Source organism: Canis aureus, chromosome 11 (assembly GCF_053574225.1).
Source record: "Canis aureus isolate CA01 chromosome 11, VMU_Caureus_v.1.0, whole genome shotgun sequence".
Taxonomy (NCBI): domain Eukaryota; kingdom Metazoa; phylum Chordata; class Mammalia; order Carnivora; family Canidae; genus Canis; species Canis aureus.
The window spans coordinates 45,197,135-45,224,766 of record NC_135621.1 but is presented as its reverse complement, the minus strand read 5'-3'; the positions used below and the strand labels follow the sequence as shown (position 1 = coordinate 45,224,766).

The window sequence follows — 27,632 nt, the reverse complement described above, 5'->3', positions numbered from 1 at the left end:
TTTTTAAGCACCATTTTTTGTACTATATCTCATTCTGCACTAATACGAGTATCTAGAACAGGGATGGACTACAACCCACAAGTCAAATCCTGTTCATTGTATTATTGTTTATGTAAGTAGCATTTCACTGGAAACCAATTATGCCAACTCATTTACATAATGCCTATGGCTGCTTCAGTGCTACAATGGCGGGGCTGAGTAGTTGCAACAGGGGCTGTATGACCTGCAAAGTCTATAGTATTGACTGTATGGCCCTCTGCAGATAGTTTGCCAAGTCCTGAACTAGAACACCAAGACAACAAATCACAAAGGCATTTCAAATGTGCAGCAGTAAGGTAAATTTTTTTTAGGAGATGTTTCCACCAGCTCCAACTCAGGTGAAAAATCCACTGAGGTAATAAGTAACAAAATGCTGAATTAGGGAGGATGTAAGTAATACCGTCAATAAAAATCCGACCAAGTTTTTCCACTACGCAGAGGGAACCAAGATGAGTGACCTCTAAACAATGCAGCAGTAAAATAAACCTCACCTTTTCATCTTCAAGATATTCAATGTCGGCTGTGTTATAGCCATCTCTGTGACGGTGGCTTAGGACTCTGAATCGACTTATTCCAATGGCATCCACAACCGAACTCCCATCAGGAAATGTTCTGACATCCTTAATCTCCAGCATGCAGCCATACTCTGAAATTCTGACAGGACAGTTGGGAGAAATGACTGATTTGAAAAATGCAGAAGATCCAAAAAAAACAAATGGTTGTCTTCACATGAGACCAGCAAGCTTATTTTGTCTAAGAGACACTGGCAGAGATTCCTTCTGTTAATGTGAAACATAGAGTGTGCAAGGGCTGCAGAGGGAGGGCTGGATGGGAAAGGCCCTTGTGCCTTGGTTGCTCAAACAAGGTAGTGGTTTGGAAAGACTAAAGAGGTGGAGAAAGAATCATCGTGGTCCGGGCACCAGCAGGAGGTACACACAGCACAAGGTATGTCCAAGCCCCCATACCATTCACAGATTCTGCTCCCTCCTTCCCCATTTCCACTGCTGCTGACCAACTCTGTCCTCCCTAGCAACCGCTATGGAAAGTCATCTACAGTCACTGCTTCATCTTCTGCTTCCCATCAGGCCTCTGACTCTACCACTGGAAGTCACAAATAACCCTGCCATGAGCCTGCTGATCTGTCACTGAGCCAACCCCCACTGCTGCTCTCTGCCATTCTCTCTGATCAGCTGTGACCAGCCCTTCACAGCTTGCCTCCCTCCTCCACACATCCCTCACACACAGAGGTCACCCAGGGTGGCATCCTCACTCCCAAACTCTTCCATGTGATCTTACCCACTCTTGCTCTTTGAACTCTTGTCTGCTTCCTGAGGACACTGATCGTGCCTATTACACGTCAAGCACCACGTGGAGTTTATAGTATGTACTCAGTCAAGCTCCTCCAAAACAGGAAGGTTTAAAAAAAGTCAAATAACTTATGTAAGGCCACAGTAAGATTTTGAGCTGAGACCTGAGCCTAACCCCATCTAATTTTAAAGTGAATGAACAACTTCATTACATACCTTCAAGCTAACTTTAAGTGACAGTTCTCAAGTCACACACAGGCCTGTAAGGCTGGACACCTCTACCTGGATCTCTCCGAAAACTCTTTCTGCTTATTGAACGGGGCTATCTTATCCATAGCCAGGGCATGGGTGGAGGTACCCTGAAGATCTTCAAAGGAAGACTTACTGCCCCAGCTATCGGCAGACAAATGCCTTCAAATGGCTGCTCCCAAAGCCTGTCTCAGCTGTGGAAACTGTCTTTCCAATGAGCATACTGTCCCGTCTGTGGACAAGAACTTGTGAATGAATGCAAATTTCCTTTGCAGCTATAACTCTCAGGACATCTGGACTCTCATGAGGCCATCAGAACATGGCCCCCCAAAATTAGCTGAATTCTTCCTACACACTTGCATGTCTCCTTCTCCTGGCCTCTGCCACAGGTGAGCCACGCTTTTGTCTACTGTTCTCCATGGTAGGACTTGCCTTTCCTCACTTACTCTCAGCAACCTCTGCTCACCAACAAGTTGAAGAGACTTATGTTCTATAGTTTATCTGGATAATGCCCTTCTTAGTGTGCTGTATCCTTCATGGAAGCAGAATTTCTGGAACTTGGGTTTTCACTCTGCTTTTGATGAATCAAATTTTAATACATTAAAATTTATTAATCTCTTCCTCTATGTGATGCACTCTCAGAATCTTGTATTTAAAAAAATCTTTTCCTTTTCCTAATTATAGTTTCCAGTGTTTTCTCGTAAAAATTTTATAGGTTGTTTTTCACATAGAGATGTAAATAACATGTGTTAATTTGTGTATATGGTACAAGGCAGAGAAAATATTGTATCACTTGGGCTGCCCACAAATTTTCTAAGTACCTTTAAAGTGAGCAGCTTGCTTTTTCTCACAAACTTGTATGTAAATATGGGTCCATATATGAGTGGTTCTGTTTTGTATCTCCCTATTCTGTTTCAGTGGTCTACTTATTAGGGCTTCTGAGTTTATTACAGCAGTGTTCTCCCATCTTACTGCTGATTTCTTCAAAACTATCGTGACCTTGGTCTTTTGTTTTTCCATAATTATAAAATCAGCTTAAACAATTCCATGAAAAAACCCTCTTGTAATGTTGACTGAAAACTACTTTAGATTTGTAGATGTATTTGGGTAAAACTGAGATTTCTGTGACATGGAAGTCAATGCATCCATCCATACATATGGTATTTCTCTCCATTTATTTAGATCTTCCTGAATATTTTTCAATAAATCTGTAGAATTTTTTCCATGAAGGTCCTGCACATATCTTTAAAAAGATGTGTTCCTAAGTATATATGGTAGAAACTAGTGGATGGTCCCACATGTCCATTCTCCCTTCCTTCCTGGGCACATCCGTGGGCTACAATTTCCAGCCTTCTTTGCAGTAGGTGTGAGCAATAGTGATGTGTATCTGTTTTTCCAGAATCCTTTTAGAGCATTTGTGCCTCTTTCACCAGCTAGAACTTGCATGTAGTGACCTCATCATAACCAAGCAGTAATGACAGCCCTAGAGGATAAGGAAGCCCACAGATGGGAAGGACCCAGAGTCCCCAGAGTCCCCAGAGCAGCCATGGAGGGGAGCCACCTGCCAATCTGATGTAAAATGAAAAGAGGTAAAAACTTAGGGCTGTGGTTTTTATAAGACTGAAATTTGGCTGTGTAGATGGAGGTTTTTTGATTTTTTTAGCAAATTTTTTAGACTTTAAAAGTTAGACTAGATTTGTTTGTATGATGATGAACTAGAAAGGAATTATAGGCAGAGAGAAGCATGGAAGTATGAATATGAATTGTATTTATAGAAAGGCAAATAATATGGTATGGGCTAGCAAGTATAATGTCTGAAACAAAGGAACAGGAGGTGGGACTAGAAAGAAGTCTGGAGTCACATCAAGGATGGCCTCAGACTTATACCTTGTCATGTAATGGGAGCCACTGGAAGTTTTCAACATCATCTAAATTATTCTTTGAGAAAAGTAACAAGTTATGTATTTACTTAGGACCCTCCGAATGCTGACAATTCTTACCCTGCATGCTCAGCAGAGAGACACATGCCGAACCGTTTGGTGCCAGTTTCCATGCATCTTCTTATCATAAGCCGATAGCGGGGCTCAAAGACATGAAGTGGACATGGGACGGTAGGGAAGGCCATGGCACACACAAAGATGGGGACATCTCTGGTCAGACTGTTGGGTGAAGGAAAATGTAAACTTAGGAGGAGGAGCAGTTAGAAGCAGAAAGCAATATTAGTCCCTATAAAATAGCAAAAGCTAGCCAACCTCAATTCTGTCATTTACAAAATAAAACCCTCAGGCCTGTCTTGGTCTTTAGTGGGAAAAGGAAACCAAGGACCACCTTAAGAAAAAGTTCTCAGCTCTCCAGGTTTCCTGCCAAGCCTATTTAATCTGATGAAACAGAACTGCTGAATTGTATTCATGGACTTAGAAAAAGTGATAGCTTAGGACCATGCTAAGAAAAAATTCTGATGACCCTGAGGGCACTATGCTAAGTGAGATAAAAAGACTGTTGGTTGCCAGAGGCTGAGGTGGTGGTGGTGGTGGATGAATTGGGTGAAGGGGGTGGAAAGTACAAGCTTCCAGATGGAAAATAAATATAAGTCCTGGGGATGTAACACACAGCATGGTGACAATAGTTAATAATACTGCATTGCATATTTGAAAGATGCTAAGAGAACAGATCTTAAAAATTATTTTTCTAACAAAAGAAAAAAAATTGTTAACTATGTATAGTAATGGATGTTAAGACTTATTGTGGTGATCATTTTGCAATATATAGAAATATCAAATATAATGTTATGCATCAATTTTACCTCAAAAAATATAAAAGGAAAAGGAGAAAAACGTTCTGACAAAAGCAAAAATTACACAGTAATCAAAGGAAATGAGAGGAAAAGAGTGGAAGAATTATAAGACCTCAATAGTTAAAGGTTGCTACAATACACAACTTTGCTCATTTTAAAAGATAAAAGCAACTGTCAAGCCTACTTCCAGTGGTAAACCTGTTCTCCCCCTCCTGTTTCCATATACTGTGCCTTTTCAAATCTGAAAAATTTAGTACCACTTATTCAGATACAAAAAGCAACTACCTAATCTTCTGAAGACACATTTTTTTAAAGTGGTCTCCATACTCAGCATGGGGCCCAACATGGGGATTGAACTCATGACCCCGAGATCTAGACCCAAGCTGAGATCAAGAGTCAGACACTTAACCAACCGAGCCACCCAAGGGCCCCATGAAGACACACTTTTGAAATATTTCTTATCACCCCTTTCAATTAAATTTCCATAAACTCCCCAATTAATTTTTTTTCTTTTTTAAGTACTAATTTCTCTGCCAAGGGGGGAAAAACCTGAGATAAAGCTATGAATGCAAGGATTTCCTTCTTTAATCTGAACTTAAGACCAAGTACGTACCACATGAGGACTTACTTTGACAGTTCTGTCATTTCTTCATCATAAATTCTCTTCCTATCAGAGAGCTCATCAGACAAATATCGAAATATTAACTCTTCAGCCAGAATAGTTATATTAAAATTTCTGCTTGCCAACAACTGTAAACAAAAGGAAATGTTAAGTAATACCACGTGGTAATTAATTCTAGAGGACAAAATACTCTCTCCCCAGTAGAAAAGGCCAACAAGGAGGGTGAAGGTTGGGGTCTCCGGTAAGACAAAAGGATGGGGATGGAAAGCTCAGAGGTCAGCCAGCCACCGTGCCTACTAGAGTTTCAAGTCTAAGATTTAAGACTATGAATTTAAACTGAAACCAATCTTCCCAATTTTGTGGCTTTTCTCTAGCTTTGCTTCGTTACTTATATGGACATGTGCAAGAGGCAGCGCTGACATTATCTGGATTGGGAAAGGGACTGAGGAACCAAGGAATTACAGTTGGACGTGAAGGGAAGGAAACAGGTGAAAACTGCATTAAAATGTGTTAGGATTAGTATGAGTGGAAGGGTCCTATGTAGCTGAAGATCCATTATTCTGTGTGTGTGCACTGCTTTTATCTTAGGCATGTGAATTTGCAAATAACAGTTATTTTTCACTAATATCCTAACATGTATCAGGAACCAATTGCAGATGCTTCATGTAAATTAAGTTAGGTCTTAAAATAGCACTATCCCATAGGTATTCTCTACAATGCACTCATAAGGAAGATGGGACTCAGAAAGGTTAAAGGGTGAGTGTAGAGCCACCATGGCACAGCAAGGACCTCAGGGCTGGTAGGTTTCAATGGGCTGCTGCTTCTTTGTTAACTTGCTGCATTTCTGGGCTTAGGCTGCTTTACCTATTTCTAACAGTTACATCTGGGTGAGTCCTAGACATACTGCCAAGTTTCCCTTTAGCTTCTATGAAATAAGCTACATGTGTTGCTGTAATTGACTAAGAATTAGGAATTCAACCTCAAGGACACGACTGTGTTTGAGACCCTCAGTAACAGAATAACTAGCAGAAACAAGTTTAACTTAATTCACAATTAGCATGATTAATGACATCAGTATTTTATACTGCTATGGCACCATCTTGTTGAAGAGTAACACCATAAAATTTGCTTTACTTGGCATTACGTTAAAGACTTCTGTGCATACATAGATAATTGATGATTCTTTTTTTTTTTTTTTAAACTTATGATAGTCACAGAGAGAGAGAGAGAGAGGCAGAGACACAGGCAGAGGGAGAAGCAGGCTCCATGCACCGGGAGCCCAACGTGGGACTCGATCCCGGGTCTCCAGGATCGCACCCTGGGCCAAAGGCAGGCGCCAAACCGCTGCACCACCCAGGGATCCCGATAATTGATGCTTCATGTTTATACTAATGTATGTGACAAAGTCAAAGCTCATGAAGGGATTTCTGCATTGAAGAAAGATCAAATTGTGGTTTTTAAATTTTAATTGGTTTTGTTATAATTTCTAATTTCTGCAACACTGGCAGTCTATGCAGAGCTTACACTTTACCATTCACTCATTTAATCATTCATTCATTTAATCATTCATTCAACACGGATTTCCTGAACCTCTAGCGTATGTTCTGGCCCCTAGAGATAGAGTGAAAACAAGACAGAAGTCTTCTCTATCCCTATGGAGCTTACATTACTGTGCTAACCTAAGCATACTGCTTCATCACACAGCCCCCTACCAGACAGCACTGAACAAAAGTGAACAAACAGTGGTCACAAAGACATGCGTTTCACTGTCTTAGAATAAACAAGCTGCCTCCAGACCCACTGGCCCCAACAAGCATAGGCCCAACAGGGCAGCAGGCCAGATGCTGTGTCACTGTTAGCAAGCAAAGAAAGCAAACACAGTGCAGTAGACCCGCACAGGAACTGCCAAAGAGAAGTGCTACACAGACTCAAGAAGCATCCACTGTCATGACACGTGGTGCACAGTACAATGAGCAGTATTCATGAGAACCCTAAATAACCTAGATTCAGGATGTATGCAATTTAAAAAAGCAAGTATGAACATATAATGATATAGAAAAGTCTAATTATAATAACTTAGTTCAACAAGTTTTAGCAGTAAACTAAGTTATAATTATTTGAAAATTCATGTAAGTATAGTATCTCCTTTACCATATCAAATTCAAAAATAAATTTGAATTTTTAAAATTTTACCAGACATCTGTTTTAAAAAACCACTTTATCCTGGGGTGCCTAGGTGGCTCAGTCGGTTACTTGTCTGACTCTGATTTCAGCTCAGGTCATGATCTCAGGGTCTTGAGATCAAGCCCAGCATCTGGCTCCACCCTCAGCAAAGAGTTTGCTTGAGATTCTCTCCCTCTCCCTCTCTCTCGCTCTGTCCTCCTCCCCCTGGCTCACACATGCCCACACACAAACACACACACACACACACACACACACACACATATACACACATGCTTTCTTTCTCTCTAAAAAACAGATAAATTTGGGCAGCCCGGGTGGCTCAGCGGTTTAGCGCAGCCTTCAGCCTAGGGCCTAATCCTGGAGACCCGGTATCAAGTCCCATGTCGGGCTTCCTGCATGGAGCCTGCTTCTCCCTCTGCCTGTATCTCTGCCTCTCTCTCTCTCTCTCTGTCTCTCATGAATAAATAATAAATAAAATCTGAAAAAATAAATAAAGAAATAAAAATAAAAAATAGATAAATCTTTAAAAAAAAAAAAACACTTTATCCTACTTAAAATGCATTAAGTAAGCTGAATCCCCAGAAGTAATTAAGGCAAATATTATTAGTATCATTTTCATGATTTAAAAAACCCCTCTCCTACCCCAGGAAGTTAAATAGTTTGCTTCATGGAAGGTTAGTGGCACCAGAGCCCAAGAGAGTTGATACATATTCACGATTTGAAAAGTTGATCAGAAAGCCTTTAAAAGCCTTTAAGTGGTGTTTATTATATTTACCATACCCAATATATAGACTTAACAGTTTATTTTTGAGTTAGACATAATTAAATAGCTTCCCTTCATGAAGTTTTAAATATTACTGGCTTTGATTACAGACAGAAGACACAACTGACAGCACACCAAAGGGATTTCCAGTAGTCAAAAATGATCAAGTCTTCAATCCTATGCAAAACTGAGTATTACAATGTAACTTCACCTTGAGATGGGGAAAAGGACAGAATTCTTGGCACATATTAAGTGCACCATAATGTTATCTCAACCCTTTATGATTAACATATGGTGAGGACTCAGTACTGTTATCTCAACTATTTATAATAAACACATAGTAAGAGCTCCAATTATATTACCTGTTTTCAGTATACCTCGACTATAATTTATGCCTAAAAATTTTCCTGAAGTTTAATTGTTTCTGTATCTAAATTTCTCTTGTGTATTTTTTGAGAAATCATATAGGAAAAAGACCTACCTTTGACTAGAGAAATCCAACTTTCTTTAATAAATGGGTAGTAGAAGCAAAGCCAACCCAAGAAATGGGCATCTACTGAGGGATGAGAAGAGGAGCTGAATAATCTTGTTTCAGAAGAGATACTTACCTCTGACAGTTTTTCTTTACACAGCGGACAATGAGGGGCATGGTCGAGGCAGCGCTCAAGGCATTTCAGGCAAAATGTATGTCCACATGGTGTAGTGACAGGCTCAAAGAGCAACCTGGAAAATATATCTGAGCTTTTAGCCAAAAATATCCAGAAGAGATTTTCAAATAAACTATTTATTTTCTAAGAATTGCTTACAATTCCCTTACGGCTGCAGAAATCACTGATATCCATTCCCATTGAGATCTTCTTTATCAAAGTTTGAGAAAATAAATCACTTATTACTAAGGTACACATAATTTCTCTGGTAATAAAAAGCCCATTATATTTAGGATATCAAATTCAGAAACGATGAGTTTTTCAGAGAGTTGCACAGATTCTCTGTCATCCTACCTCATGCAAAGGGCACACTCGAAGTCAGTTACATCTATGGAGAGCTCTGGACTTTCTCCTGTGTTGGAGGTCATGTTCCTTTGAGGTGAGGAATCCACCTCTGAAAAAAGGTTACAATGCTATAATTAAAATTGCTCATTTGGACAAAAGCATGCAGTAACTTCACTTATTCTGGCTAAAGCGTGTTTTGCCAATTTCACAAACCATGCTGGGCAGGAATAGTTCAATAATTTATCTGGACAGTGAGCACAAACGGGAGTTAAAGTTATAACAAAATCTTCCCTATTTCTGACAATGAAGTCTTCATAGGATTAACTACTTAAACTATTCTATAACAGTAAAGCTAATATATTCTTTTATTAATAATTTTTTAAAACCATGTAAAAATTTTTTAAAAAATATCTTGAATATAACTAACTTCCTATCACTCTGGAGTCACATAGCTCATGACAAAAGAGCTTACTGACCTTTCTTGGGAATTTTCCCAGGGCCATTCAGGTCATGCACATCCTCCAAATCATTTGGAAATTGTCTCTTTAAACCAGTGCTGGGTGCCACTGGAAGGATACTCTCTAACACTTCTTTATCCTCTTCAAAGTGCAGACCCAGTATAAAATACAAAACTGAAGAATTGGTATTTCTAAACACATCAGATTTCTCAGATGGATTCTGGTCAAGTAGGAAAAAAGAATCCTGAATATTAAAGAAATCATAGCATAAGAGAAAACAATATTCATGCAGTGGCCTTTCTTAAAAAACTCTGGGAAAAAGGACTTATACTCTTCCTTCACAACTGGTTTCATCTAACAACTTCTAGATGAACTTTATGCTTTCCATGGTAAAATACAGAATAATTATTTTTGAGATAGATCAATGGAACATCAACCTGCATATATTCAAATCACCCCTCTCTTTCTTTTCTCCAAGCCAAAACCAATTCAAGTTTCCTGATACTTGGGATGTGATGTGTGAAGTTCTAAATGTTTCTATATGATGTCCTAAGTGTTTCTATATGGTTTTTTTTTTTTGATCATGTCCATTACTTCCACCAACTTCCTTTAAAAGGATCAACTTTCAGTATGAGGAGCTGGAACCAGTCTCGAGAAGTATTTCCAACTAACATAATGCCACAGTCTGAATAACTTATGTTCAAATTTTAAGGAATTACATAAAGCTTAATCAAGATAACACTGACAAACACATGCACGTCATACCTTAGAACTCCCTGCACTGTCCCCTTCTTCCAGAGGCTCGGTGTTCACATGGCTAGCACATTGAGCCTTCAACCTGCTGTTTAATATCCTGCTTTGGATGGAAGATGTCAAATTCTGATGCACATTTTCTGAAGCTGGAAAAAATACCTCACACATTACCTACAAAATTTCCGAGAAGAAAAAAAAAATTTAAACACTCTTGAAAAATAAATAATATGCCCGAAAGATCCAAAGGAAACTATAAGGCCAAATAGGCCTAAAAGATTGAAAAGAATAATTATCGTATTTCAATTGCCACTATTTCAAACCTCAAGTTTCTGAAACCAAAATCAATGCTTTAGGCATTTTAGCTACCAGTCCCTTTCCAGCTTGGTCTCACCAATTACAAAATATGAGTATTAACATTTTTTTTCTGTCTGGTCCTTAGACATCTGTTACAGAAGATCACCCCTAAAAGTCTCACGGTTAAGAGAGCAAAGTAGGGTGTAGAGGTTGCAGGGACCCTAAATTAAATCCAAGCTGTGATCACCCACAGGACTGAGATATTTCTAGAGGACTACTCAACTTACAAGAGAACCAGAAAGAGCTGCCTTGTATGGAATTTTAAAGGAAAACCAAGGGAATGGCCATAATTCTAATTCAAAAGCCATGGACCAGCCTTTGTTGATGGTGGGAAGTGACTGCCAGTCACTCGATGGTCCTGCCAAACTTCATGGACTCAGCTGAATTCAAGGGCTTAAAGAGAGGTACAAAGGAGTGACCAAGACCCAATAAAGAACCCATCACTGTTCCTCATGTGACAGGTCAATGCACCAGAACCAATGACCCTTCTATCAAGAAGGAACAGCACTTGGCAGGGACACTGGTGTCCTCTGAGCTGGCTCTGAGAGGCTTCAGTAAAGCAGCAGAAGGCTGCCCAGTAGATTACTACATTTCACGGGCATTGACAGGCTGGCACTGTTTTGACCCTGAGACAGAAGACATCTACCTCTCACAGAATGCTACAGGGAAAAGCATCATAATTTAAATAGCACCTGACAGACATGAAGCACCACAAGTACCACAAGACCTAGATGCTGGTCCTTGGACCTTTGTAAATATGCTTAATTTTGAGCTCAGGCTGAATTTCTTATGATGCTGTTGTAAAGAGCAGTTGAGTTATGTTTTAAGGTTCTTGTGAAATTTGCAGGTGGGACAGAGCAGGCAGGGATAGTTAGAAGAGCCAATGTTAAGATTCACAATTATTTTGAGAAGTTGAAACAATGGCCAAAACCTGTAAGTGATATTTGACAGCATTAATGAAGACCAATCCACTACACAATAAAAGGATGAAAAATATTGCTAGAAGGTTCTCACTAAAAACAAAGATCTAGGTATTTTGGGCTAACTATGGTTCTAACAGGAGCCAACAGTGTGATGGTATTAGGCTAAAAATAAACAAACATGCCTCATGATATGAACACAAGGGAAGGTCAAAGTTCCCCACCTGTAGCTGTCAGATATGGAGGTACACTAGAATGCATCCAGAGGAGGAAACCCTACAACCTTATTCCATGAGAAAAGGATATTGTTGGGTCCAAAGACGTAAGGCAAAGATAACAGCCAATCTCAAATATCTAAGGTAGTTTAAAATGGAAGAGGAAGAATGGATTCATTTTCTTTTGCTCCAGAAAATAAAACTAGACTCTAAAGTCAAAATTACAAGGTAAATGTATGATAGAAGTCAGCAATGAATAGTGCTAAAATAGGGAAACACTGACATAAAAACAAGAACTGTGGTCACTGGAAGTGCTAAGATTGTAACAATTGCACAGGCTCTTATAGGGTGGATTCCCACAGTAACTGTGACTCAGTGACCTCTAAACAAGATTGGGCTAAGGACCCAATAAGAGAAAAGATCTTTCTGCATTGTGCCAGTAAAGCTTTTCTAAAAATTTTAAGTTAACACCAGCTGAACCTGTATATTTTATATATTATTACAATGTCTTTCATAGAATTCCTATACAAGCTATAATGCTTGAAATTACAACTCTAAGAAAATTTGCTTTGCCTCCCCAGTCTCACACACGGACCCTGCCTCCCTAGCCCTTGTCACTATCCCAGCAGAACTGAGCCGCAAATGCCATCTAATGAAACATTGTGCTTTATTGTTGGATAAAAGGTGTCAAACATGTGAAACTCATTATTATTCCTGTATTTTTAACTACATTGTCATGAATACTCAGGATTATATTTCTTCTTTATGCTCCATGTAGGAGCTACTCAGCATGGACATAAAGGCTATAAATGAGACCTAAAAAAGAAAGTTTAAAGAAAATCACACCTTCTGTACTTCTTTCTTCACTGAGTTACATTCCGGATTTAAAGCAAGGCAGTAGAGAAACTCCTTTAACACTTCCTTACTTCTTCCCAATGCAGAAAGAGCCTGAGCCTTCACATGATGCCCCTGGATTCATCAAAAGACAAGATATGCATTTTAAAAAGTGTGATCATATACTTGCATACAAAGAGCCTTGATAAAAAAAATCATTAGAACTACTTAATTTTCATATTAGCTAGAATAAACAAAACCCCACCTAGGATGACACTAGCTCTACTACCTTGGAACCTGAGCAAATCTGAATACCTCATAAACACAATCTACAATCAGAACACAGCAGTCACCAGACTAGGAATATGAACCCAAGGTGGGTTTCAAGGGACATGCTAAGTAAGAGAGAAGTGGTATCTACCAAGTTTAAATACATTCAGTCATCACAGATCATAACTATGTTCCTGTCTTTAGGGAGCATACAATCTTGTGAGAGAAGACAGATATGACCAGAAATACCTAGAACACAAAGCAAAACATACAAAATACTACAACAGAAATAAACAAAGTGCAATATGAATCAGTATTTTCACTAGCATTTTTTTGTGCCTGTAGTATTTTCTCAAATCATAGTAAACACTGTAATTTGTTTTATCAGTTCACATATTATGTTTCCATTGGGGTCAGGTGTCCTGATCATTCATATTAGTCTCTTTCTTCTTTATTTCATTGAATTTTTTCTTGTTAATCCCTGTTTCTTCATTCATATTTTAAAAAGATGTACTAGGGGTGTCTCGGTGGCTCAGTTAAGTGTCTGTCTTCACCTCAGGTCATGATCTCAGGGTCCTGGGATCCAGAGCCTTGGGCTCTCTGCTCAGCGGGGAGTCTGCTTCTCCCTTTCCCTCTGCCCCTCCCCCTGCAGCTCTTGCTCTCATAAATAAAAAATCTAAAAAAAAAAATAATAATAAAAAAGATGTACTGTTTCAACTGATTTTCATCCATGTTGAGTCAGACTCCTGACTTTATAGACTTCACTGCTGAATGGAAGGCTCTTTGGGTCCTTCATCTACATGTGGGAGATCTTTTTGAGATGTTTTATTTTCAGGTGTGTGTGGTACAGAAGCCAGGCCTTAGGCTGGGAGCCTCATGTACCAGGATTTAGAGGGGTTTACTCAGGGGTGGGGGGCCCTGTTGGCAGCCACAACTTTCCCCAAGCAGTCTGTCCAAATTCTTTGCAGGAGGTGGGGGTGGGGGGCTAGGATTTTTTTCCCCTACTACTACTCTGCATGGTGGAGTGAACTGTACCATCAAACAAACCTTTCTTACTCCTTTCCTAAGAGCTTAAATTGAATCTTCTCTGGAGTTTGTATTATGACATGAGCTCAGCTCCCATTTGAACTATCATGATCTCTGCTTTTTCACCCATTCACCTGCATTTTAAAAATTTGCTGAGATTCCCTTCAGTGATGGACTTATACTTGTTTATGCTTTCTTGCTGCTACAGTTCTATGGAGGTATAACTTATACCTAGTAAAATTAATCAATTGTAAATGTATAATATAGGACTTTTGACAAATGTATGCAGTGTGTAACTGCAACCACAATCGTGATGTAGCACATTTCCATCACCCCAGAGAGTTCTTTCATGCCCCTTCAAAGTCAATCCTCTCCTCTCTCCTAGTCCAGGAACCACTGATCTGCCACTAGTGTTTTGCCTTTTTGAGAATTTCATATAAATGAAATCACACATTTATTTGTGTGCCTTCCTTCACTTTAATGTGATGCTTCTGAGGTTCATCCACATTACTGAATGGATCAATCGACACTCCATTACTCCCTATCACCAGGTTGGGTTCATTCCACTGAGTGATTAGTTATTTACATTTTTTAACTTTTAAAAAGAAATGTTATTAGTTTCACAGTATTTCATTTAGGCAAGTAAATCATACAATGACCCTGTGTCTGCCTGTGTCTCTCCCTCTCTTTCTCTCTGTCTCTCATGAATAAATAAAATATTTTAATATATATATATATATGCCTTTTCTTTTCTTTTTTTTTTTTTTTTTTGCCTTACTAGACTGGCTAGGACCTCCAATACCATACTGGTAAGTGCTAAAAGCAAACACCTTTTATTTTTCTTGGTCTTAGCAGAAGGGTATTCCATTTCCCCCCAGTAAGTATGATAGTCATTATCAGATTGAGGAAATCCCTTGCTATTCCTAGTTCATTCAAAGTTTTTAACATGAAGAGTGTTCAATTTTATCAAGTGCTTTATCTCCATTTATTGCATTTTTTTTCAGTCTGTCAATACAAATTAATTTTCAAATGAGATAGAGATACTAGTTTGAAGTTTATTTTTTACTGTTTTTACCTAGTTTTGTTATCAATAATAATACTGTTCTCATAAAATAAGTATTCCCTCCTTTTCTGATTTCCAAAAGAATCTTGAAGGATTGGCATTATTTCTTCCTTAAATGTATGATAGAATTCACCAGTAATTCTATAAGGTCCTGATAAATTGGGGGGGGGGGAGGCGTTAACTGTAATTTCAATTTCACTAAATAGAGATAGGGCTATTGCAGGCTCTATCTTTCCTTGAATGAACATTGGTAGTTTGTGTTTTTTAAGGAGTTAACTTCTAGGTTGTTGAATGTATTGGTATAACTTTGTTCATAAAATTGTTCTTTTTTATCCTTTTTTTTTTTTAAGATTTTCTTTATTTATTCATGAGAGAGACACACACACACACAGAGAGAGGCACAGAAACAGGCAGAGGGAGAAGCAGGCTCCACGCAGGGAGCCCAATGTGGGACTCAATCCTGGGTCTCCAGGATCACACCCTGGGCCGAAGGCAGGCGCCAAACCGCTGAGCCACCCGGGCTGCCCCTTTTTTATCCTTTCAATGTCTGTGGGATCTATAGTCATATCAACTCTTTCATTCCTGCTATTAGTAATCTGTACCTTTTCTCTTTTTTCCTGATTAGTCTGGTGAGGTATATCACTTTCATTTATCCTTGCAAAACAACAAGTTTTGTTTCATCGACTTTTCTCTATTGTTTTTTTCTATTTTATTGACTCCCTGTTTCTTATAGTTCTTCTTTCTTTCTGCTTATCTTTGTTTTAATTTGCTCTTCTTGTCTTAGTATTTTAAGAAGGAAACATCACTCTTCTGAGACCTTATTTCTTTAATAATTTACTAATATTATAAATTTCCCTCAAAGAATAGCTTTAGCTGCATATGATGAATTAGATGTAATATGCTTTTATTATCAACGATTTAAAAATAGTTCCTAATTTCCTTTGTGATATCATCTTTGTTCCACGGACTGTTCAGAAGTAATATAATTAAATAAGAGATATTTAAGGATTTCCTGGATATTTTATTATCATCGATTACTCTTTTCATTCTATTGTTAGAGAGCAGACTCTTCAAGATTTCAGCAATTTGAAATTTATTGAGATTTAATTTACCAGCATAGGAATCTATGAGCATTAAAAAGCACAAGTATGCTTACCCATTTGCTAAGGTCAAACTTTCACATGCCTATTTATAGTTCTGTATATGGGCAAATATTTTGTTTGCATTGGCTTATCTCCATTTGCACCAAAAATTGTGAATCAGCATCAGCCATGACAGATGGCTTGAAAGGATAGTTTTGCCTGGAAAAAACACACTGGTATAGTAGTCCCCAGCTGAAAACTCGAAGTTGGTTCTAAAGTGCTTCCATCTCATCTCAGACACAGTTGGACAACATCATCCTTCCCTCAGTCCTTTCAACTTACTTTCCAATATTGCTTCTGCCCTAATCCTTTAGTTATAATATTAACCTGGAAATACATTTCTATCCTTCATTATCTTAAACTGATTTATCAGGGTATACTTCCACTAAAGCTGTTCTTCTCTAGCCATTTATCAAAAATTGAGGTCCACAGATTTGCAATAAACCCTAAAGATATAACCCAAATCCCAAAAGCTAATGATTCATTTGCTGGCTCTCTTACAGTTAAAATTATCTCCATAACTTTGTAGTAACTAAGTCTGTCTTTCTTCAAAGACACACTGCCAACTTACCAAGTTTTTAGCTCAAAAATCAATACTGTAGAGAAGAAACTAGCTTCACAGGACAACACAGGTCTACTGTCATTCAGAAATCCTAAACTTATAATTCATAACAATCAAGGCTCAATCATTACTGACAGAAATTCCCTCAGAAGATTAAGAGATCTAGGGATAGGAGAAAAGTCATCAGAAAAAGGAGGAGAAAATGTTTTTAGTGAAGCAAGCAAGCAAAAAAATAGATTCCTGGGCTTAGTCCAACAAACATTTGTTTCCCACCCTTATACTCATCCCCAATTTCGATTTAACACTCAATCTGATCTGAAAACATTTTGTTTTAAAGAATGGAAGGTTGAATGGAAGAAAGTAAAGAAGGGCATCTTTTCTATTAACATGGGTTAATGCCTCTTCAATGCTTCTAAAACAAAAATGATAAAAAGTAATATAGAAGGACAAAAATATTTGTATTTACTAGCTATAGAGCATGTGATCCATGTTAATTTCATTACAAGTTCTTTAAAACTTTAAAATATCTTTTGGGTTTTAAAATCCAGAGATTCATGAAAAAGCTACAACTTTTATTGTCTGGCTTCTTAATCTTCAAGGATAACTTAAGCTATTATTTTTAATTAACAAAGCTTATTTTGTATCATCACAGGAAGAAATATTAGACCTTTCCAACACAGACTAAAGTTATTCCAAAATAAATAGAAAACATTCATCCTTTCACTAACAAAGGCATATAACATTTATATGCTACACGCATATTAGGGTACAACTGTTAATCATGAATATTATATAATCTTCCTATTTATATAAAGTGTGGTTTTAAACATTTTCCCTTTACTTACAAATTTATATAACTTTATCATTATGCTTATATATTTATTTAGTATATAAGACATATTATATAAGGCAACTGAGTATCTCCTAAAAATAATCTGAATTAGTGTTTCTCCCAAAAGTGGGAGACTTTTTGGTCTTTTAAACTGAGTTGGTTTATTATGAAGTGGATTGCTACATTTAGACTACTATCATGAGGAAAATGTATGCTGTGTTAGGCACCTAATACAATCATCTTAGTTTATTCTTAAGGAAGTCCCATGAACTTAACATTTATTATCTCCAAAGACAACCAATATATTAGTCAAATACCTTAGTCAAGAGAGGTTCATTCTGACAAACTGCATTGGCATCCTGTAGAGCCTGCTCATAATTCTTCAGAGTTAAATATAACTCTGCTCGCAGCAGCAATAACGAGTTATCTCTAGGAGCTGAAAGACATGGAGAATAGAAAAAAAATTAAATGACTACATTTAAAAATCAATCTTCAAGTCACTAAAAACATTAAATTGGAAAATAAACATAAAGGCAAAATAAACACTTCCTCCCTCAAATCACATGTGGTTTGGTAGCTTGGTAAGTATATTTTAAAAGACCTCTCTCAGGAAAACAGAAAGAAAATTAACAAGACTTCAAAATCAAGAAAAACAGACTGCTGAATACACACTAGGTTTAACATAATCTGCAATAATGAGTAAATGCTGAATCATCTTAATGCTGTAACTAGGTATTAAAAATGAAAAGATTTAAAATAACTTTCTTGAAGTACACAAGGAGATTCATGCTCAAGAAACAAAAGAATGCATAACTTGTCCTCTAATACAACTGCATGGATATGAACTTATCATCATAATTGTACCTACAATAGTATATTCTCTTAAGTGAGAAAAGAAGGGGGAAAAAATCTTTCTCAAACAGAAGAAAGGTTGAGAACTGCTCATATTAGACTATGGACATAAGCCTAGCTACGCAGAAGCCAAGATAGACTCTCTAATGTGTAGTATGTTTAGTCCTTGACCTGGCAAGATACCGTGGAAAAGTGACAGAACCATCACAGCCATTTTCATACTTCTGGACCTGGTTCACTCTACCTATACTCATTGCAGGATCTTTGAAAGAGAGCTACAGTATGCATTTTAATTGATAATAAATATTGTAAGTACCTAAAATGTGGTCTCATTTCTCTACCCAATACCCATTTAAGTTTGCTCCAAATCCTAGACTTTGACTCTCAAGCTAGCCACCTTTCCAAACGTGACTACCTCTCCTCTTAGCTTATGTAGGTAACTGAGCAAGAGTGCAGAATAGAACTCATGCAGAAAGACATCATATCAAGATGATGAGGCTACTTATAACTGTGTTACTGCTACATATGTTTAATGTAGAGAAGGTATGACAAGGAAAAAAAGTGTGGAAAAGAGGAAAGAAATGGCAGGAATGGAGAATCTTAACAATAAAAGCAATAACAAAACAATGTCTTTTAAAATGACATTGACTGGTTAGATTAGGAATCAACAACTTTTTCTGTAAAAAGCTGAAGAGTAAATATTTTAGGTTTTGCAGGCCAGGAAGAAATTTGAGAATATTGTACAAGTACTTAAATAACAATAGAGAAAACAAACTTTCAGATTTTTTTGATAAAATTAAAAAAAAAACATTAATAATTTAGTACTTTTTTTGTGACAAAGGTCTACTAATTCGAAGAATGGAATTCTTTGGGGGAAGGGATAACATTTTCCTTAAAGTTCAAAGTTAATGTTCCCTATCATCAAAATAAATTGAAAATGTTCGTGTTGGTTATGATCTGTAATGAAACTTTGTTTTTCATCTTGGAATATGAAATACAGATGTCAATCCACTAGGGTAGGATTTTAAATTGAGCATTTTATTGCTTAGAAGTTCTTTATTGAATCCTATCAGATCCTCCTATCTGTCTCCATAGTGTGTCATACAGGAAATATAATTACAGATTAATCATTTCCAACTGAAGATTAAGTGAAAATTCCTCAACTGCACAATTAAATACATTCTCAAATACAGAAATAATCTTTGGAGATTTTGGAAATCTCAAAAAGAAAATGCCACTGAAACTATAGCTGGAGCTTGAGAAATACACCTGCTGCAAATGTGGGTGAGAATGAAGATCTCCCACTTTGTTCCCACTTTGCCAGAGTTGATTCTCTTGAATCTTCTAAGCAACCATATCATGTGCAATCAGCTTTGATTCTAGAAAGCTAGTTTTTATTCTTTGTGTTTCGTTTTACTCCACATTGCAGTAACAGTGGTGATAGCAGACATTTTCCTCTTATTTTTGAACTTAAAGAGGGATATGTGGAATGCTTTAACATGAACTATTACTATAAGCTCCTGACAGAGAATATTTATCAAATTAGTCAAGCTTCTTTCTATTCCTCGTTTTCTATGAAGACATTATAAGAAGTGGGTGAATTTTATAGTATGCTCTTTCAGCATGTGAAAAATTACATGGAGTATATCTCCTTAAATCTGTCCTTATAGTAACTACATTGAACAATTTGTCTAATACTTAATTATCCTTATTTTCTTGGGATAATCTCATCTTGGCCTTGAGTCTTACTATATTGCTAGATTCAAATACTAAGAGATTTAACTGAGATTTTGGCAGCTATGTACATATATAAGCCTATAAACTTTTTCCTAAGCTTTACTTGATTGTAGTATCAACACTAATCTCCTAAAATTAAATGAAAAATTTCTCATATCGCTGCATGATCTGAAATAAGATGAAAGTTAATATTCCTTCAAAGTTTGTTAAAACTTGCTTGACCTTTGTGTCTTTTTCAAAAGAAAAGCCCTGAGTAGCACTTCTATTTTATGATTATTGGTCAGTGTCAAGTTTTTACCTCTTCTTGGGTTAATTTTGATAATTTATAATTTCCTTAAAATTGTCCTTTTTATATAGGCTTTAAAATCTGTTATGTTCCTTTATATCTGCATTTATGCTGCCTTTTTCATTCCTGATCCTGTGTTTTGCTTTTTCTTCATCACATTTGCTGAACATTTGTTTCTTTTATTGGTCTCTGTAATGAATCTGCTTCTGACTTAACGAAATCAATTTTTTTTGTTTCACTAATGTTTTCTTCATTATCTCTTTGCTTACACTTGTGTTAGTTTCATTATCTTGACAAAGTTTTTGGAGTTAAAAATACTCTTCATTTACATTTATTTTTAATCATTCTTTTCTAATGAATGCATTTAAGCCTCTACTCCTCACAGTCTAAAAGCTTTTACCGAAGTCCAAAAAAGTCATTTCTCACCCAAGACACTGAGTGAATCAAACGGTTTTCTTTGTTGACTTCCACCATTTGTAATCCACTTATGAAGCCAGAACTTCAAAATTTAATCTTTTAAAACATTTCAAGTAAATCTCTACACATTTCCTAAGTATTAAGCCTTAAGCTTAATAAAACTGAGAGAATTTATGGAGGAATCACTAAAAAATCGAAGAGGAAAAGCAACTTAAAAATTCTTTGTGTGAAGACAGCTTATGGAAGAAAAAGACATGTGTGCACCTTCCAAGAAATTGACACAAATATGCAAACAGTTTATAAATTAACCCTTGTACAGGGAAATGAGCCAAAAAGAGTACAGTCTGAGAATCAGGCTTTGTGAGGAAGAGACAGTCTACTGTCTGCATTTGCATTTAGGGTTAATCAAAGACTGTTCTCTTCCAACTGCAACCCAGAGTTGTCATTGTGCTGGGAGCTAGTGTTACCACCATAAGATCTGTCAAATGAGTGGGCAGTGGTGAGAAGTAGAGAACTGTACAAGTGTTATTTAGGAAGAGCTGAATGAATTGATACATAAAGCAATGACAGCTAAGTAGTGGTCCTGGTGAATATAAAGAATCAACAGTAATACTCCTCATGGGTTATTTGTTTAGAGTGATGTAAGGACTTATAAAGTGAAGGCTACAAATTTTAAGTGTGTATCTTGAACTTTTATATAGTATACACCCAAGTCATCGTGACCCAGATCAGGACCTAAGAAGGCTCCTTTGTGCACTTTCTCAGGTAGTACACCTTTTCTAAAGGTAACCAGCATTCTGACTTCTATCACCATGGATTACTTTCACCTGTTTCTGAACTTATACATGGGGCTATATGAATATACTCTTGTATCTGTCACTATCATTCTGTGAAATTCCTTCATACTGCTGTATGTCTGTTTCTTTAAGAGAATAAAAGACCTGCTGCATACTACACTGTATGATTTGATTTATATACTCATCCTACTGGTGGGTTGTTATCCAAATGTTCTTGGCATTTATTTATATAAATAAATATAAAGCTGCTATGAACATTCTTGTATAGGTCTTTTGTTGGGCAAAAGCATTAATTTTTTTTGTATATATTATTTTTATTGGAGTTTGATTTGCCAACATATAGCATAGCACCCAGTGCTCATCCCGTCAAGTAAAAGCATTAATTTCTATTTGGCATAGTCAAAAGTGTGAATACCGTGCCAGAAGTTATGTTACGTTTGGCTTTAGTAGGTACTCCTAAGTATATTTAACTTATACCAATTTCCACTTCAACTAGCAATGTAAGAGTTCCGATTGCTTCCAATACTTGCCAAAACCAGGTACTGTTACTTGTTTTCATTTTCAGGTATGTTCTAATATCTTACTTTGGTTTTAAATTTGCATTTGATCAGTAATTACATTGGGCACCCCTTCATATATTTATTTTCCATTCTGAGATCTAGTTTTACAAAGCATCTGTTCAACTCTGCCTATTATTTAGACAGACTTCCTTTTTGGTTCTTGAGCTATAAGCATTATTTTCAATAGTCTGAATTAGCATTCTCATTTAGATACATATTACCAATACACATCATCTTTTCAGTCTTTTGTGGAGGTCTCTGAGGAACAAAAGTTATTAATTTTAATTGAATTTATCTATCTTTTCCTGCATGGTTATGCTTTTTGTGCCTTAAAAAGGATCACCTCCCCTAAATTCATGAAAATATTCTATGATTTCTTTTAGATATCTGATTATAATTTCCATGTATGATGTATGATGGGCATCTAGGTTCATTTTTTTTTTCCAAATGGATAAGCAACAGACTTTGACTATTTAAAACACTCCCCCCTCCCCAACCATTTAACTCTATTGGCATCTTTGTAGCAAATCAAGTGACTGTACATGAGAGTCTGTTTCTATGTGTCTATATTTGGGCCAATACAACTCTGTGCTAATTACTGCAGCTGTATTATAATAAGTCTTGGTATCTTGCAAGTATCAGTTCTCCACTTTCATTATTTTTCTTCAGTATTGCCTTGGCCATTCATCAACTTCCACCAAAATCATTAGCTGAGATTTTGACTGAGAATGCACTGAATCTATAGTTCAGTATGCCCAGAACTGACATCAATACTGAGTTTTACAATCTGTGAAAATCACGTACCTTTCCACTTACTCAACTTCTCCCAGAAATGTTTCGTATTTCAGTGAAGAGGTCTTGAACTTTCAGGTATGTCAAGATTTACTCCAAAGAAGTTTTTTGTTACTTAAATGGGTTTTCTATTTTATTTTTTGGTTTTTACTAAGTATATATAATCATCACTGATCTTGCTGTATTAATCTTATAGTCAACAATCTTGATAATTCACTTATAATTTCCAATAGTTCAAATATTCCTCTGGACTTCCTATGTACTCCACCATGCCATCTACAAATAATGTTTTATTTTTCCAATCTTAGTACTTTTTATTCTCTCCTCATTGCAGCACCTAGAATCTTAATATGATACAAAACGGCAGTAACGGCAGTGAACAGCCTTGTCACTTTTTCCCTCAATGGTAATACATTCAATATTTCATTATGAAGATTGCTACAGATTTTTTAAAATTTAAATTCAATGTAGTTAACATATAGTGTATTATTAGTTTCAGGGGTAGAATGTAGTGATTCATCAGTTGCAATATAACACCCAGTGCTCATTCCATCAAGTGTCCTCCTTCATGCCCATCACCCAGCTACGCCATCCCCCACTCACATCCCCTCCAGCAACTGTTTCCTAGCGTTAAAGGAGTCTCTTATGGTTTGCTTTACTGTTTTTGTCTTACTTTTCCTTCTCTTCCCTACCTTTAACAGATAAACAGAACTTAATTTCTTGAATTCCACATGAGTGAAATCCTATGGTACTTGTATTTCTCAGACTTATTTTGCTTAGCATAATACCCTCTATTGCCATCCACGTCATTATAAATAGGGAGATTTCATTCTTTCTGATGCCTTAGTACTGCATTGTGTGTATATATATATATATATATATATATATATATATATATATATAACCACATTTTTATCGATTCATCTGTCGATGGACGATGGATGTCTGGGCTCTTTCCAGAGTTTTGCTATTGTGGATATTGCTGCTATAAACATTGGGGTGCATGTGCCCTTTTGGATCACTATTTTTGTATCCTCTGGATACATACATAGTAGTGCAGTTGCTGGGTCATAAGGTGGTCCTATTTTTAACTTTTTGAGGACGTTTTCCATGCTGTCTTCCAAAGCGGCTGCATCAGTTTGCATTCCCACCCACAGTGCAACAGTGCTTCCTTGCCAATATCTATTGTTTCCTGTGTTAATTTTAGCCATTCTCACAGGTGAGAGATGGTATCTTATTGTGGTTTTAATTTGTATTTCCCTGCTACAGATTTTTGTAGATACTCTAACATATTAAGAAAGTTCCCTTGTACTCCTACTTCCCTGAAAGATTTTAACACAGCTTATATGATTTTTCTCTATTCTACAGATGTAGTGAATTACATTAGTTGAGACACAATGATTAGATGAAATAACATTTTACTTGATTGTGACCCGTTTTAAGTGTATCACTGGATTCAATCTGCTAATATTTTGTTTCCCAAAGGTAACCACTGCCCTTACCTACAACATGCTATTGTGATTTTGTCTGTTTGGATTTATAGATAAATAGAATCATATGGTAAAAATGCTTTTGAGTCTGACTTCTTTCACCCAACATTATGTTTGTGATTTGTCCATGTTGTAATGTGTAGCTGTAGCTGGTTTACTTTCTTTTTGTACAGTATTCCAAAAGGCATAATATATTTAGTCATTCATTCCATTTATTGGACATGTGTGTTGTTTCCACTTCAGGGGTATCTCTACATAAGGATATAAGCTCTTGCACATTCTTGTACATTCTTTCAGTGCACATATATATGTACCTTATTGAAACTGCTTGGCCAATATTCTATTTAACACTTCAGATACTACCAATTTTCCAGGTGTATAATTTGCAGACCCATCTGCAACATATGATGGTTCTCATTTCCTCCATCTTCTCCAACAGCTGGTATTGTGATCTTCTACACTTCTAGCAGCTGTTTTTATTTCTGATTTATTTATTTGAAAGAAAGCATAAGCAGGGAGAGGGAGGGTATGGCAGAGGGAGGGGGAGGGGGAGGGGGAGACTCCTGCTGAGCAGGGAGCCTGAAGCTGGGCTTGATCTCACAAACCCAGAGCTCATGACTTGAGTCAAAATCAAGAGTTAGATGCTTAATGGACTGGGCCACCCAGGCACCCCAGCAACTGTTTCTATCTGTTCTATACTTACTGAGACAATAGCCACTAGGGCAAATGAAATGGTGTTGGAATGACAAAGGAAGTGAGACACGGACTTTTTAAATTTAACTAACTGAAAGTTAATTTTAAAAGCTGATATTCCATTGACTAGTGGAAAGCTTTTAAGTTAATCTGGAACAATTTCAACATGGCAATCTACTTTTTCAACACTAAGTTTTATGAAACTGAAACATACAGGAGGGATTTCTGATGAAAATTTTGTATCCAAATTGAAGTTGGCAGTACATGTAAAAATTACAATGCATTTGGAAGATCTGTTTGAAAAAAAAGTAAAATCTCCATACTTTACATTGAAGATATGTTGAATAGTATTTTCGATAATATAGGTTTAAAAATATTAAGATAAATGTTATCTGCTTCTGTTCATCTTTTACACGTGGCTACCAGAAATTTAAAAATTACATATGTGGCTTACACAATTTTTCCACTGGATAGTGTTGCTCAACACTACATATATAAAACATGATAGATGAAAATACAAAAATATACAGCCTGTTAAAATATGGATACAAGCTGCAAAAATGGTACAGGATATTTGTTATATAATACAGTTTAACTGCTCTATCCAACAAAGAATCCCCCAAATTAAATACAAGTGTATCTTCTAAAAGGGAAAACCTTAACTCTAAATTTAAAATAAAATGCATAATGAATAGAGCACACAAGATTCTTTTAGTAACAAAAAAAATAAGCGAAGTCTTCTTGGCTGGTGATTTAACTCACACATAACCTGTAGCAGAACCAGGGAATCCGAATCACCCTCCACATAGACTTCACCACCCCCCAAAAATTGTCAATAGAGTATATGCAGTGGGAATCAAGTACAATGACAGGAAGTTTGGTCTTTTTTTTTTTTTTAAGGTTTTATTTATTCATTTATGAGAGAGAGAGAGAGAGAGAGAGAGAGAGAGGCAGGCAGAGGGAGAAGCAGGCTCCACGCAGGGAGCCTGATGTGGGCCTGGATCTCAGGTCTCCAGGATCACGCCCTGGGCTGACACCAGCGCTAAACCGCTGAGCCACCCGGGGATCCCCAAGTTTGGACTTTTTAAATGACATATTCTTAACAGGTGGGAAGAGAATCAGAGAGCCTGGTGCTGGCCACGAATTTCAGTAACTTTTAAAAATTAAACACACACTAGTTAATTTAACTAATAAACCCTAAGGACATCTAATGCCCTTTGAGAGAGAATGTGCAAATAATAAAAGCACAACGGAAAAGGATCCTCCTTCCTGGATTCCTTACTTGAAACCCCCAGAGCAAATCCTGCCCCGGCACAAGGCACTCCCCCGTCCGCGTGCCTCTAGGGTGCTGCACTTTCCTGCAGGACAAATAAAAACACCGGGTCATCCCGCCACTCCCGGGCGGCGGAGACCGGGTGGAAGGCGGTGCCGGCCTCACGGCCACTGGGGAAGGAGGCGGAGGTCCGGCACAGGACGGCCCGGGGGCGCACCTGCCTCTGCCGCTGGCCCCCTCGGGCGCCGGTTCGCCTTCCCCCCTTCGGAAGGGGGCCACCTGCGCGGGCTGGCGGGCAGCTCCGCGGGCCGACTTACCGAGCTCCAGCGCCTGGTCGCACCTGAGCAGCGCGGCGTCGGGCTGCTGCTGGCGCTGCAGGCTCCGCGCCTGGCCGGCCAGCCTGCGCACGCGGCCCTCGGCCGGGAAGCACTTCTCCAGCAGGCCGCTCAGCACCACGTTGACTCGCCGCGCCGGCGGCCGCGCCGGCCCCGGCTCCACGCAGCGCTTGCACACCGTCAGCCCGCACGGCAGGGTCACCGGCCTGTGCAGCAGCCGCCGGCAGCGAGGGCAGCCCAGCAGCTCCCGCGGCTCCCCCCGCGCCTCCCCGCGCGCCTCCCCGCGCGCCTCCCCGGGGGCGCCGCCCGGCCGCCCCGCCCGCAGCCGCCCCTCGCGCCGGCCCAGGGCGCGCGCGAGGCCGCCCGCCAGCTCCCCCAGCTCCTCGGGCCGCAGCGCGCCGAGCCGCGCGGCGCCGCGGAAGGCGCCCAGGGCCTCGGGGAGACGGTCCGCGCGGGCCAGCGCGTCTCCCAGCCGCAGGCACAGGCCGCGCTCGGGCTGCGCCAGCCCCGCCAGCCCCGCCAGCCCCGCCAGCGCGGAGCGGAGGAGCTCCGCCGCCGCCCCGTACTCGCCGGCGCGGAAGGCCTCGTCGGCCCTCTCCAGGCGCTGGGCCAGCGGCTCCCCGCAGTCGCCGCCGGGGCGCGGGGGCGGGGGCGGCGGCGGCGGCGGGACCGGCTCGGGGCTCATCGCCGCGGGCTGTGGCGCCGCAGGCCGGACGCGAGAGGAGGCTCCGCCGCCCGCCGCCCTCCGCGAGAGCCCCGCGCCTGGGGGAGGGGCGGGGCGGGGCGGGGCGGGGTCCCCCAGGGGCGGGGCGGCAGGTGCCGCGGGCCCACACCCCGGGCCGGGCGGGCGCACGCCGAAGGCCGCAGGCCGCGCCCCGAGCCCCGCGCCCCGAGCCCCGCGCCCCGCGCGCGAGGCGCCCCCGTCGTCGCCGGCTCGCTCCCGTAGGCCAGGCGGCCCGTGAGAGCCCGGCGGCCCCGCGCCTGTGTGCGTGCGCGTCCGCCCCGCCCCGCCCCGCCTCCA

The 27,632-nt window shown here is 39.0% G+C and overlaps 1 protein-coding gene across 1 annotated transcript in view; it reads right to left on the bottom strand.

Moving 5' to 3' along the window:
* Positions 1 to 27,311, bottom strand: part of LONRF2 (LON peptidase N-terminal domain and ring finger 2) — a 46,818-nt gene extending 19,507 nt beyond the window's left edge. The window contains exons 1-10 of the mRNA XM_077915031.1: positions 26,594 to 27,311; positions 17,697 to 17,815; positions 12,497 to 12,619; positions 10,174 to 10,332; positions 9,427 to 9,628; positions 8,960 to 9,059; positions 8,567 to 8,681; positions 5,018 to 5,139; positions 3,596 to 3,754; positions 531 to 693 (exon numbers count right to left, since the gene is read on the bottom strand). Of these exons, the coding sequence (XP_077771157.1) occupies positions 531 to 693; positions 3,596 to 3,754; positions 5,018 to 5,139; positions 8,567 to 8,681; positions 8,960 to 9,059; positions 9,427 to 9,628; positions 10,174 to 10,332; positions 12,497 to 12,619; positions 17,697 to 17,815; positions 26,594 to 27,296 (1,965 nt within the window). The 5' untranslated portion in view covers positions 27,297 to 27,311. The remainder of the gene's footprint in view (positions 1 to 530; positions 694 to 3,595; positions 3,755 to 5,017; positions 5,140 to 8,566; positions 8,682 to 8,959; positions 9,060 to 9,426; positions 9,629 to 10,173; positions 10,333 to 12,496; positions 12,620 to 17,696; positions 17,816 to 26,593) is intronic.
* Positions 27,312 to 27,632: the final 321 nt, after the last annotated feature.